Source organism: Molossus molossus, unplaced genomic scaffold (assembly GCF_014108415.1).
Source record: "Molossus molossus isolate mMolMol1 unplaced genomic scaffold, mMolMol1.p scaffold_m16_p_4, whole genome shotgun sequence".
NCBI classification, from domain to species: domain Eukaryota; kingdom Metazoa; phylum Chordata; class Mammalia; order Chiroptera; family Molossidae; genus Molossus; species Molossus molossus.
Genome location: NW_023425377.1, coordinates 111,602,107 through 111,614,690, shown reverse-complemented (window position 1 = coordinate 111,614,690; position 12,584 = coordinate 111,602,107). Strand labels below are relative to the sequence as shown.

General features: G+C 41.8%; 1 protein-coding gene and 1 long non-coding RNA gene across 3 annotated transcripts in view; one reads left to right on the top strand and one right to left on the bottom strand.

Moving 5' to 3' along the window:
* The window catches only part of LOC118615523, a 53,846-nt gene extending 48,661 nt beyond the window's left edge, over window positions 1–5,185 (bottom strand). The window contains exon 1 of the long non-coding RNA XR_004956443.1: window positions 4,705–5,185. This is a non-coding gene — a long non-coding RNA (uncharacterized LOC118615523). The remainder of the gene's footprint in view (window positions 1–4,704) is intronic.
* Window positions 5,186–5,418: 233 nt separating this feature from the next.
* USP38 (ubiquitin specific peptidase 38) overlaps window positions 5,419–12,584 on the top strand; it is a 31,539-nt gene continuing 24,373 nt past the window's right edge. The window contains exons 1-2 of one of the 2 annotated variants that reach the window (XM_036240023.1): window positions 5,419–6,583; window positions 8,128–8,263. In XM_036240023.1, the coding sequence (XP_036095916.1) occupies window positions 5,902–6,583; window positions 8,128–8,263 (818 nt within the window). In that variant the 5' untranslated portion in view covers window positions 5,419–5,901. The remainder of the gene's footprint in view (window positions 6,584–8,127; window positions 8,264–12,584) is intronic. The other variant, XM_036240024.1, reaches the window with a different exon arrangement.

Genomic DNA, 12,584 nt, shown 5'->3' with positions numbered 1-12,584 from the left:
TATGCCTATGGACATCCAATTTCTCCAGGGCCAGTTGTTGAAAAGGCTATCCTTTCCCCATTGAATAGCTTTTACACCTTTGTCAAAATTCAGTTAAGTATACTTCTGTGCTTTGATTGCTGGATACTTTAAATCTGTTCCATTGATCTGTGTCTATCCCTCTGCCAATAACGCACTCTCTTGATTATTGTGATATATAATAGGAGTTAAATTTGGGTAGAGTTATTCCTCCTACTTAATTCTTCTTTTTCAAAATTGTTGTCACTATTCTGGTTTGTCTTCCTTACACATTTTAGAATAATCTTGTCTGCATCTCCAAAAAATAAAATAAAATCTTACTAGGATTTTAACCGGAATTTTGTTAAACCTGTATATCAATTTGGAAGTAATTAACATCTTTACTATATTGAGTCTTTCAATCCATTACAATATGTTTCTTCACATACATAGTTCTGTGATGTTTTCCATCAGTGTTTTTTTTATTTCAGTATATGAGTCCTGTACATGTTTTGTTACTTATACCTAAGTTTTCAGTGATTGCAAATGGTGTTATATTTTTTATTGTTTTCCATGTGTTCATTGCTAATATTTGCTGAATTCACTTCTTAGTCCTAGAAGTTATTCTGTGGATTCCTAGGGATTTTTTAGACATTTCATTTCATTAAAATGTTCATTCATTCAACAAATTGTTAGATTGTTTACTTTGTGCCAGATACTATTCTAACTCTAGTACCTGTAGTAGACAGAAATTACTAAGACAATCAGAGCTTCTTGACCTCATGGAGCATAGATTCTAGAAGAAATGAAAAGGACTGTGAAGAAATTAAACAAGTAACATTGAATTAATTTCACATGATGGTCAAGTACTATAAAAAATAAACAGGGATGGGCTAAAAAGATAAAGGGGATTAAGAGGCACAATTTCCAGTTATAAAATAAATAAGTCACAGGGATGTAATGTACAGCACAGAGAATATAGTCAATAATATGGTAGTAAGTTTGGTGACCGTGAAACCAGACAACAAATGGGTCCAGGCCACCTGTCAGTACTTGAGCCCATTAAGCAGAGACAAGGTTGAATTGCATATGAGCATTTATTTCAATACTGCCAGCAGCATGAGAGAGCAGCGGGTCATCCTGTAAAATCTCCTCTGCGCCCCCATCACTTGCCAGCTGCTTTTAAAGGGTAGAGAAACAATGGCTACGGACGTGAGAAAGGGCAGTGGGCAAAAAGGAAAAAAAAAATGGGTAAAATGGTTACAAGCAACGGGAGAGGAATGTGGGCTGGGGGCTGCAGGAGCTGGTCGCCAATGAGTCACAATCACAAGGCCAGTGAGTCACAATCCCGAGTCCAGTGTTCTGCTAATCAGGTTGTTAATCTTTCCGTGATGTCAGGCAGTCCCTCTTGTCCTCAGATCAGGAGAAGGGACAGCATTCCTGAGGTAAGCTCCCGAGGCGCACACCTCCCAGCCAGGTCAGAGTGGGCTTTTCAACCAACCAGGATTAACATTGTAAAGGATGATTAACATTTCTTATAACTGGCTGGTATGCCACTACGATTAGTTCTCTATTTTATTATTCTCTCCCGTCCCTTTCAATAGTTACTAGACTTACCATGATTTGCACTTCATAAGGTACATAAATATAGAGTCACTAAGCTGTACTCCTGAAGCTAATATATTGTCAACTATACTTTAATTTTTAAAAAATAAACAGAGTAACAAAATAAAGTAGTAGATAATCTGGAACTGACACCATGAGGAGATGACTTCTAAGCAGAGACTTAAATTACAGGAGCCGTAGAAGAAAGTTTCAATAAGTACGAAAGTCCCAGAACCTGAGATTTTGACCAGAGGACCAACCATAAGAGGGCCGGTGTGGCTCACACAGTCAAGAAGAAAATGGCAGGAAAAGACTCGAGTCACTTTATGTAAGGCTTTATAGCAATAGCAGGTGCTTGGATTTTATTCTAAATAAAATGGGAAGCACTGAAGGATTTAAAATAGGGTAGTGAGATTAGCTTGGTGTACCATACAAGTCAAAAAATATATATATTAACACATCTTACCAAAGTGGTTGCTATATTTCTTTCCAGTTTTTTTCCTTATAATTAAAAAAATTTACTACATAGTTAAACATACATTACATAGTTTAAAGTAAGGGATTACTTATAATTACTTCACATGATGACTTCTTAATCACAATGATAACATTGTAATTAACTAGTTATTAATAAGAAAGGAGCAAAGGGAAGGCCAAATATTATAGACATGTCATTGGGGCAGCTTCACCAGGTAGCTAAAGCTTTGCACTCCCCAGGGAGCCACTGGTCTATTCCCCTCTGATGGCTGAGGGAAGAGACTAAACAGGGAGGAAAATACCTGTATGCCCAGGAAAGTTGGGGGGACTAGCAAAGGTGCTTGCTGTCAGTCGCACCTTGGAATAAGTCATTGGCCACTATAGGCGTGGCCACTGCAAGGGCCAAAATTTGGGATAGTTAATCCCCTGAATAAAGGAGTTTGCTCTCTTGATTGACTCCTGGTTTTCGGGGCTCTCACTCCTGCTTCCTGGCATTCTCTCGTATGGCCCATGGCCATGTGGACCCCCACTCACAATGGACTAATGAACTGTAACTATCCTGACACCGAACTGGACCTGGATGCAACATGGGATGGAAACCGGACACTGGATTTGTTTTTAGCTCTACTGAAACCTCAGCTATACTTCTTCTGCGACTGGAGTGGGGCTTGAGAAACACAGAGATGTATTTCCACACAAATAAAAGTCACTCATTCTGCCATGCCAGTCTCAGAAAATTCTTTTTCTCGGGATACAGTAAGGACTCCACCCTCAGCACTCAGTGGGGAAAGGAAACCTCAACTTCCACGATAACAAAAGCTCTTTCTAATGCACACAGTAAGTTAGCTTTTGATGCTATAGGGTGACATAAATATCACATTGGAAAGTTAATTTAATGTAGAGTTGTTTCAGTTGGCCAATTCTAACCTGCTCTTTGAAATGCTTTTTCTCTTTGCCAGTCACAAACACAAACACACACACTTTTCACCTAACTACCTATTTATTTAACCTCTCATGACCTCATTACTTTATCTACAAAATGAAGCTATTAACGTCTACTTCCAAAAGTCTATTTTGAGAACTACGATAAAGTATAAATACTGAGTTTCAGGCAAATAGAGGGTGTTTAAGAAATAATCATTTTCTATTCTGAGCTTTTTTTCTTTAAGCCCTATCATGGTGACTCTCATTCCCAGATGTATATTTACAAAACCATTTAGTTAGCAGCTGGGGTCTTAGACTAAATCTTTACACAAAATCTTAAAGCCTGTAGGAATAGCACCTACTAATCTAATCATTAGCAGCAAGGCATAGTACAGCAAAACCTTTCCATAGACTTCTGAAAATAGTTTAAAATGTTGAACAGGAATATGGTGCTGTTACATAATTTTTAGTTATGTTATCAAATAAATTATTTAAAGTAGATCACTTCCAACTGAAATCTTATAGTCATAACAGAATATATTATGTATATATTTTTACTAATGGCAAAAGAAAGAAACATGTTTTGAATACTTGGTGTAAAAAACCTATTAAATATTTTATTTTGTGCATCTATCACTCAAGAAGTACTTGAAAAATTCTGAGTCATGGTGCTTTTGGAGCCTGATAGTATGAAATTACCTTATCTATATTATATAGGCTGAGAACAAATTGCACTATGTATCTCTCAGACATCTTATTTTGCAATACTGTTTTTGAAGACATATTATTAACAGAAAGGCGGAAATGTTATTGATGATTCAGAACATTTGTCAAATTTTTAACTAACCAATATTTTTTTCTTATCAGCTTTGGAGTAATTACTTCACTACTGTTGTTCACCAATCCTCATTCATCCTTAAATGGCTCCAAATCTTCTGTTACATTTACATTTCAAACCCACATACTCATTCTTCTTAATGCTTTGCCTTCTACATTATTTTTTTCTTCCAATGTGGCACCAGTCCATAAAATTAAACTTTCCTCTCTAGTTTTGCCTTCCATCTATCCGAAAAGGAAAAGTTCGGAAGCTATTCTCTAGAATGGTTGACTTTTTCATCCATCAGTTTCCTCATTTCTCTTTTATTTCCAATCTCTTCCCACAAACTCAGTCTCAAGTTTCCTCTACCCAGCTCCTATTTCACCTGAACTACTATTCTTTTTAAGATTACCCTAATTTATGTGTTAAATATATTGGTGTAATCATTTCATATATTTGTAAAAAAAAAAACAAAAAAAAAAAACACCAAAACGGTACTTAGCAAAGTAAACAACTTACAATGTTGTTCATTTTTCTATTAAACACTTAAAACAAACCATTTGTTTAATGTTGCGTCTATATTACAGGCCATTAATGTCTGACTTCACAACTATTACAGGCCAACTCTGTATAGGGCTATAATTAGGGAATATTTTCCAATACAAAGGCCTCTGATGAAAGCCAAAATTCTTACTGTGAATCTTTGGAATTGAACTTGAAAGAGTACAAGCTGGATGACTGCACCTGTTCTTCCTTATTGTAAACCATCTTCAATGTCAGCATACACATATATTAAATAATGTAAAACTTTCATCTCGTTTTCTATTTCAAAGTACTCTTCAATGTGACACAGGCACATACATATCCGTCTTTCATTTTCTCACCTGTCATTTTCTCCTCCCAGTGTTTGGAAATCTTATAATTTTTCTATATGCCACCAAAGCTCACTAGAGAGAGACGTGCTAGAGGTTTGGTAAAACAGACCTCTGATCGGCCTTGGTCAATGTAAGCGCGGGGCCAGCCTGGCCCTTGCTTTAGGAACCACAGAGGAGGAGAGAGGCCCCCGCGTTCAGGAACCCTAGCTCATTTCTTGACGGAGGAGCCAAGGCCTCACACGACTTCTCCTCAATCTGAGTTTTGAGGGTTTTCTCTCCTTTCGCCCCAAATGCTTGCGTTTCCAAAACTCTGTCCTTCGCAAGATGTCACATCAACAGCACCTTCTCGGGCTTTGACGAGCCACCTGACCCGGAAAGAACCCACAGAGATCCGAAGGTGGGAATCCTGGGGTCGAGGCCACCTCCATCGCCCCAGGTTCGGGCCTCCTCCTGAAAAGGCTCCTGTGACTCGACACTCGATCCCGATGACGCAAGCGTCGCCTCGTGACTGGACTGGCGGGGCCGGGGGCGAGGGCGGTGGCGCGCCTGCGCAGCCGCGAAGGGGCGGGCCGGCGGGGGGGCGGGGAGAGCGCAGCCGGGAGGGATTCGGTGGGAAGGGACGGATTGGGGCGGGGCGGAGGGGCGGGCCTTCCCCGAGATTCCTACTCCGTCACTTCCTGTTTGCGGGACCTTCTGAATCCGGGTCAAGGGTGTTCACCTCCTCTTCCCGGCTGATCAGACACCCTCGGTGACAGCGGCTCCAGGCTCAACCCGGGGCCTGTTTCATCTTCCTGTCTGCGGGACCCGACGTCCACCCCCGTCCCGGGACGCGGAGGCGTGCTTCCTCCACCTGCCGGCTCGCAGCCCCGATCCTCCGCGCCCGCCGCCGCCGGGGGCCCCGCGGGCGCCTCCGTGCTGATGCTGAGAAGGAGCGCGGGCCCGGGGCGGCGGCGGAGTGCGGGCCCCTGGCTCCTTAGGCCCGCCGCGGGCCGTGCCGGTTCTGACGCGCCCCGAGCTTGCCGACTCCCGCCCGGGCTTGGATGGGACCCCCTGCCCGATAAATGTGGCTGCTGAGGCGGCGGTGGCGGTGGTCGGTCCCGCTGCTGCTGCTGCGCTCCAAGTTCACCTCCGCCCCGGGGCTCTCCTGCCCCGCTTCGGGGCTGTCTCCGCCCGTCCCCTGTCCCCTGGCCTGGCCGCGTGACGACAATGGACAAGATCCTGGAGGGCCTGGTGAGTTCTTCGCACCCGCTGCCGGTAAAGCGGATGATTGTGCGGAAGGTGGTGGAGTCGGCGGAGCATTGGCTAGACCAGGCGCAGTGCGAGGCCATGTTTGACCTGACCACCCGGCTCATCCTGGAGGGCCAGGACCCCTTTCAGCGGCAGGTGGGGCACCAGGTGCTGGAGGCCTACGCACGGTACCACCGGCCCGAGTTCGAGGCCTTCTTCAACAAGACGTTCGTGTTGAGCCTCCTTCAGCAGGGCTACCACTCGCTGGACAGGAAGGACGTAGCCATCCTGGACTACATTCACAACGGCCTGAAGCTCATCATGAGCTGCCCCTCGGTGCTGGACCTCTTCAGCCTGCTGCAGGTGGAGGTGCTACGGCTGGTGTGCGAGAGGCCGGAGCCGCTGCTGTGTGCCCGACTGAGCGACCTCCTGACCGACTTCGTGCAGTGCATCCCCAAGGGGAAATTGGCCGTCACGTTCTGTCAACAGCTGGTTCGTACGATCGGCCACTTCCAGTGCCAGTCCACCCAGGAGAAGGAGCTGCGAGAATATGTCTCTCAGGTGACAAAAGTGAGTAACTTGCTGCAGAACATCTGGAAGGCCGAGCCCTCCACACTGCTGCCTTCCCTGCAAGAAATTTTTGCAAGCATTTCTTCCACAGGTAAGGGTCATCATTTATTCTAAGAAAAATCTCTCTTGGAAATTCTGCCTCCCACACAGACACACACAAACACCATGTTTGCTTCCCTACCCTGAAAATACTGTTAGTGGAGAGCAAATCTTAGTACTTCATCCAAAATTTTATTCCCATCCACTACCCTATTCAGGCTGCCGTTTCTCCCTTAAAAAACTGGCCGGAAACTTCTAGGTCTAAGACCTTTTGGCACTAAACAAGTTGCTTAATTACCCAGCCTCTGCTCAAGATATGGAATGCTTTGGGGATGACAGCTAGTATGTAAAGCTTCTATTCATTAGTGACTAATGGTAGCCTAATAATGTTTACCATATGTATTATTGTTGCACTCTAACCCTGTCATTTTGTTACCATGAGTTTTTTAATTTTCCAATTTTTTATTCATGGTCTGTGCGGTTCATTACTGGCTTATGCGAGTTAACTCTGTAGTTTTTGATTATTGACATTTTCTGTCTGCAGTAGTGTTCATGAGAAAGACTGCAACTAGAATGAGGAAAGGGAAAGAATAGGCAGACCTAAATAGGTGTTTTTCACTCAAGGAATAATAGCCCATGAACTGCATCCTTATAAAGCAAGGAGGGAGAGGTCACTTGATATTTAGTGAGAAAATGCTTTGTCATTGAGGAATTTTACCTGTGCATTTACATTCCTTATTTGGACTTGGAGCTTCTAGCTCTGTGGGTTGTGCAACAATAGATCCAAAACTTCCTCTCTACTTGGTACAACTATTCTCCCTGGCTGTTATTGGAAATTGAAGTTGTGAAGGAGGTGTCCTCCGTTATCTTGAGAACCAGAAGTAAGAACAGAGTTTTGACAAGCCCCATGCATTCTGATGAATTAAGTACATTTATGAAAGAATTATCAACTATGTACTTGCAGTATCTGAGCTGGTTTATTTATTTATTTTTAATTGTAATCTTTCTTGCATTGCCTGTGTTGCTAGAGCTGTTACATTTCCCCAGAACTTTGTCAACTGTAGCAATAAACATGCTGACCTTGGATTTGCTTAATTTTTATATGGTTTAAGCAAAATACCCTCCAAATTCACCTTAATTTCTACATCTTTAAGAGATTTTTTAAAATCTTCCTTTAGAACAATTTAGAGACTACTGTAATTAATAGTTATAAGTTACTTTGGAGGATCTAAGGTGGAAATTTAAACTTTACATTTCTTTTTAAGTGAACATTTTAGCAGACGATGACTTAATATTAAAGAATGCAAGAAAATAAAGTAATTTATGGACCAAATATGGCAATAGTGAACAAGTTTTTATATTGCAGTAGTTCTGTCTATATTGAAGGAGCAATCATTGTTACTCTTAATCTCTAATTTCTGTAATGTAACATTCCTTTTATGTTAGGGTACCCATGAGGTACAGCATAACAACTATTTCCTGATTAACACCTTTGCTGCAGGTTGTTGTTGTTGTTGTTAATTGTTCTCTCTCAATACTTCACTTGAACCTTCTTGCCATATCCCTTTTTCTTTTTAATTAAAAAAAAAAAAATAGATGCATCATTTGAACCTTCTGTAGCATTGGCAAGCCTTGTGCAGCATATTCCTCTTCAGATGATTACAGTTCTCATCAGGAGCCTTACTACGGATCCAAATGTCAAAGATGCAAGTATGACCCAAGCTCTTTGCAGGTACTTCTTCATGACACTATAGATGGTAACTGTAGATTTGGGAGGAGAAGATATTTTGTTGTATTTTGTCAATAATGAAAAATTTAGGAGATATGTTTAAAAGTGAAATCATGGAATCAAATATATAAAAATTCTCTAAATTAATTGGAATGGATTGTTTACCTTACCATATAGGCTTGCTAGGCATCCCAGTATTGAACACATCCATTTTTATTCCAGTTTTTTTAATTTCCAAAAACATACATTTACATTTATTGTACAGTCAGGAGTTGGTTGGATTATTAGTATATTTTAATAATTCCTTTGCTCATTGTTTCTTGCTACCTATTTCTTCCCTCTGAGATCTTTTTTTTTTTTCCTCGCTATATATATGCTTTTACTTTCTCTTTCAATTGGGGTCTCTGAGTACTACACGGTTAGCATTTGTCTGTTTAAAATGAGGATTTTTATTCTTCCTTATATTGATTTTCTTCCTTATTATTCAGTAGCTAGTCCTTTGACACCATAATGTTAGGATCTTCTTCATAGTGTTTTTTTTATTTACTTTTCCCTTTATTCTTATCACTTGATCAATTCTCATACATGTGTGGTTGAGTTCCAAGTCTTTATGTAGAGTCCTCATGTTCATTTACTTTTAAGGACCACTTTTATCTCCCCCATCTCTCCACAACGAAACTTCTGTGTCCTATTTAGCAGCTATACTCCTTTGTCAGTGTGACTGCAACAGCACTAAAATTTATTCCTTTTTAAGATGAATAGATCATAAATTATGTTGTCCTCGAAGTAAAATAGAAAGATGCAGAGAATTACAGATTTCGCAAATGAAAGTGAAATTAGAAATCACTTGGTCCATCACCTTCATTGCCTAGGTAATTATAGGTAACATTTTTATGTTGTGCCATAATATTGCAGCAGAGTCCTCTAGTTGGTCTTTCTGCCAGAAGTGACTTATCTCTCTCTTAAGTCAGCCTGACCTACTCATTTTACCCTTCTGATCAAACTACAGTGACTTTAACTACTAAGTCAGGTGCAAATTCCACTTCTTGGCATTTAGCACTCCGGGTCTTAATTTTTCAGTCTTTTCAAAACAACCATAGTATCCAACTTATGATTTTATTTTGTTGTTAAAACATATGTGGAAATTAATTTTTACCTATTTGTTTCTATGGGAGGTTGTGATCCAGTTTTTGTATTGCATTTCCAATTTAGTTACGTGATGCTGTTTAACCCATAATCTACCTGGAGTTATTCTTATATTACAAATGTAATTGAAAAGGATAGCAGTTTCAGTTGGTGTGGCTCAGTGGTTGAGCATTGATCCAAGCACCAAAAGGTCGCTGGTTCAATTCCCGGTCAGGACACATGCTCAGGTTGTGGGCCAGATCCCCAGTGGGTAGCACGCAGGAGGCAGCCAATCAGTGTTCTCTCTCATCGAAGTTTCTATCTCTTTCTCCTTCTCACTTCCTCTCTAAAATCAATAAAGGGAAAAAAATTTAAAAAAAAAAAAAAAAAAGGATAGCAATGTTTATTTTTATCATACTCCCACCTTATATTTTCCTATACTCTATATTTCCCCACACATGTTTTACTGTCATTTTCTGTAATGCAAAGAAATGCAAATACCAAACCAGGACCAGATAAGCAATATCAAAGTATGAATTAACCCAGGTACAGCTGAAATAATAGGGAATGGGTACCCAACCACCTTCAAAAAGAGAAAGCTGATCCTCAATCCAACGTCCTGTTGCCACAAGGAAATATGAGTTAAGTGTTGCTGGTGTGATTTTTTTAAAAAGAAACCCGAGAGGACTTCTGGTCAAGATGGCGGGTAGGTAAACGCCATATCTTGTCCTCCCACAACCACATCAAAATTACAACTACAGAACAATCATCATTCAAACCTCCTGAAATCAAGCTGAATGGCAGTCCTACAACTACAGAATTAAAGCAGCAGCCACATCCAGACTGGTAGGAGGCGGAGGGGACGGGCTGGGCCCACACCCACGTGTGGGGATAAAAATCAGGAGGACACCTCGGCTGGGAAGGTCCTCCCTGAGGACTGAGGGGTCCCCGTCCCACACCAGGTGCCCCGCTCAGGGTCCCAGTACCAGGAAGAGAAGTTCCCATAATGTCTGGCTGTAAAACCAGTGGGAACTGAGGCTGAGGCAGCTGGAGCCCCAGGCAGCTCCTCTTTTTTTTTTTTTTTTATCCTCACCCGAGGACATTTTTCCATTTTTTGTTCAGATAGAGCGGGAGGGAGAGAGAGAGAGAAACATCGACGTGAAGGGACACATCGAGTAGCTGCCACCCGCACGACCAACCAGGGCCGGGGACAAACTGCAACCAAGGTACATGCCCTTAGCGGGAACCAAACCCGGGTCTCTCTGTACCGCAGGCCAACGCTCTAACCGCTGAGCCAAACCGGCCAGGGCCAGGCAGCTCCTCTTAAATGGCCCGCACACAGACTTACTCAGACTCGCACCCTCCAGGCTCCAGCGTGGGGTAGGCAGCTTGAAAGGCACCAAAGTCATATGGGGAAGAACTGAGCTGTTTGGCACTGGAGTGAAGGCTGGAGAGGCAGCTTACTTCTGGACAGACGCGTTGTCAAAGACCTTTGTTCCTTTGGTGAGCCCTTCCCTGAGGCAGCAGACAGCCTCCATATCTGGGACTCTAGCAACCTGGCTCACACTGGTAGCCCCACTCTGGTGATTCCCTGAGGCCCTGCCCCACCCAACTTTCAGGCCCACCCAAGCAGTTACTTTACCAATAGGTTTGGCCTGTCTTGGATCCTGCTTCAGGTTTTCCTAAATTCTTTCAAACGAGCAGCATCTGGTCTCAGCTAGCCCCACACCTCTTGTTAAGTAGTACATAGAAACAAACACAGGGAGGCAGCCAAAATGAGGAGACAAAGAAACAGGTCCCAAATGAAAGAACAGAACAGAACCCCAAGAAAAGAACTAAGCGAAATGGAGATAAGCAACCTAACAGATGCTGAGTTCAAAACACTGCTTATAAGGATTCTCAATGGACTTAGTGAGAACCTCAGTGGACTTAGTGAGGGCCTCAAGAGCATAAAAAAGGACCAGTCATAAATGAAGGAGGCACTAACTGAAATAAAGAGTAATTTACACAAATTTAGTAGTAGAGTAGATAAAGACAAGAAGCAGATCATTGATTTGGAATATAAGGAAGCAAAAAACACCCAATCAAAACAGCAAAAAGAAAAAATTCAAAAAAATAAGGATAGTGTAACAGCCTCTGGGACAACTTCAAGCGTGCCAACATTCGCATCTTGGGGGTGCCAGAAGAAGTGAGAGGGCAAGAAATTGAAAACCTATTTGAAACAATAATGGCAGAAAACTTCCCGAACTTGGTGAAGGAAACAGACATACAAGTCCAGGAAGCACAGAAAGTCCCAAACAAGATGAACCCCAAGAGGCCCACACCAAGACACATCAGCATCAAAATGCAAAAGGTTCAAGACAGAGAGAATCTTAAAAGCAGCAAGAGAAAACAGTTAGTTACCTACAAGGGAGTTCCCATAAGGCTGTCAGCTGATTCCTCAAAAGAAACTTTGCAGGCCAGAAGGGAGTGGCAAAAAATATTCAGAGTGATGAAAAGCAAGAACCTACAACCAAGATTACTCTGTCCTGCAAAACTGTCATTTAGAATCGATGGCCATATAAAGAGTTTCCCAGACAAGGAAAAGCTAAAGGAGTTCATCACCACCAAACCATTATTATATGAAATGTTGAAGGGTCTTCTTGAAGAAAAAGATAAGAAATATGAACAAACAGAATGGCAGTGAATTCATATCTATCGATAATTGAATCAAGCAGAACAGAAACATTCTCACAGATACAGAGAAATTTTGTTGGTTGCCAGATGGGAGGGGGGTTGGGGGAATGGGTGAAAAAGGTGAAGGGATTAAGAAGGTCAAATTGGTTGTTAGACTGACAAACCTCAAAGGGAAAAGGGGTTGGTGGGGTGGGAAGAAATAAACCAAAGAACTTATATGTATATATGCATAACCAATGGACACAGACAACAATGTGGAGAAAGGCAGGAGGGGGTGGGAATGGGGAGGAGGGGGTCAATGGGGGAAAAATAAGGAACATCTGTAATACATTCAACAATAAAGATAAGTTTTTAAAAAAAGTAAATAAAAAGAAGGCTGAAATCCAGTTTTTTATGTGAAATTTCCCAATTTTTAAACATTGGAGCAAATAAAACTGAAGGTTGGGTCTAGCCCTTAAGCTGTCATCTATAAGTGAAAATTGATTTTATTCTTCACAAATTAAGATAAAATCTTAAGCTTGTG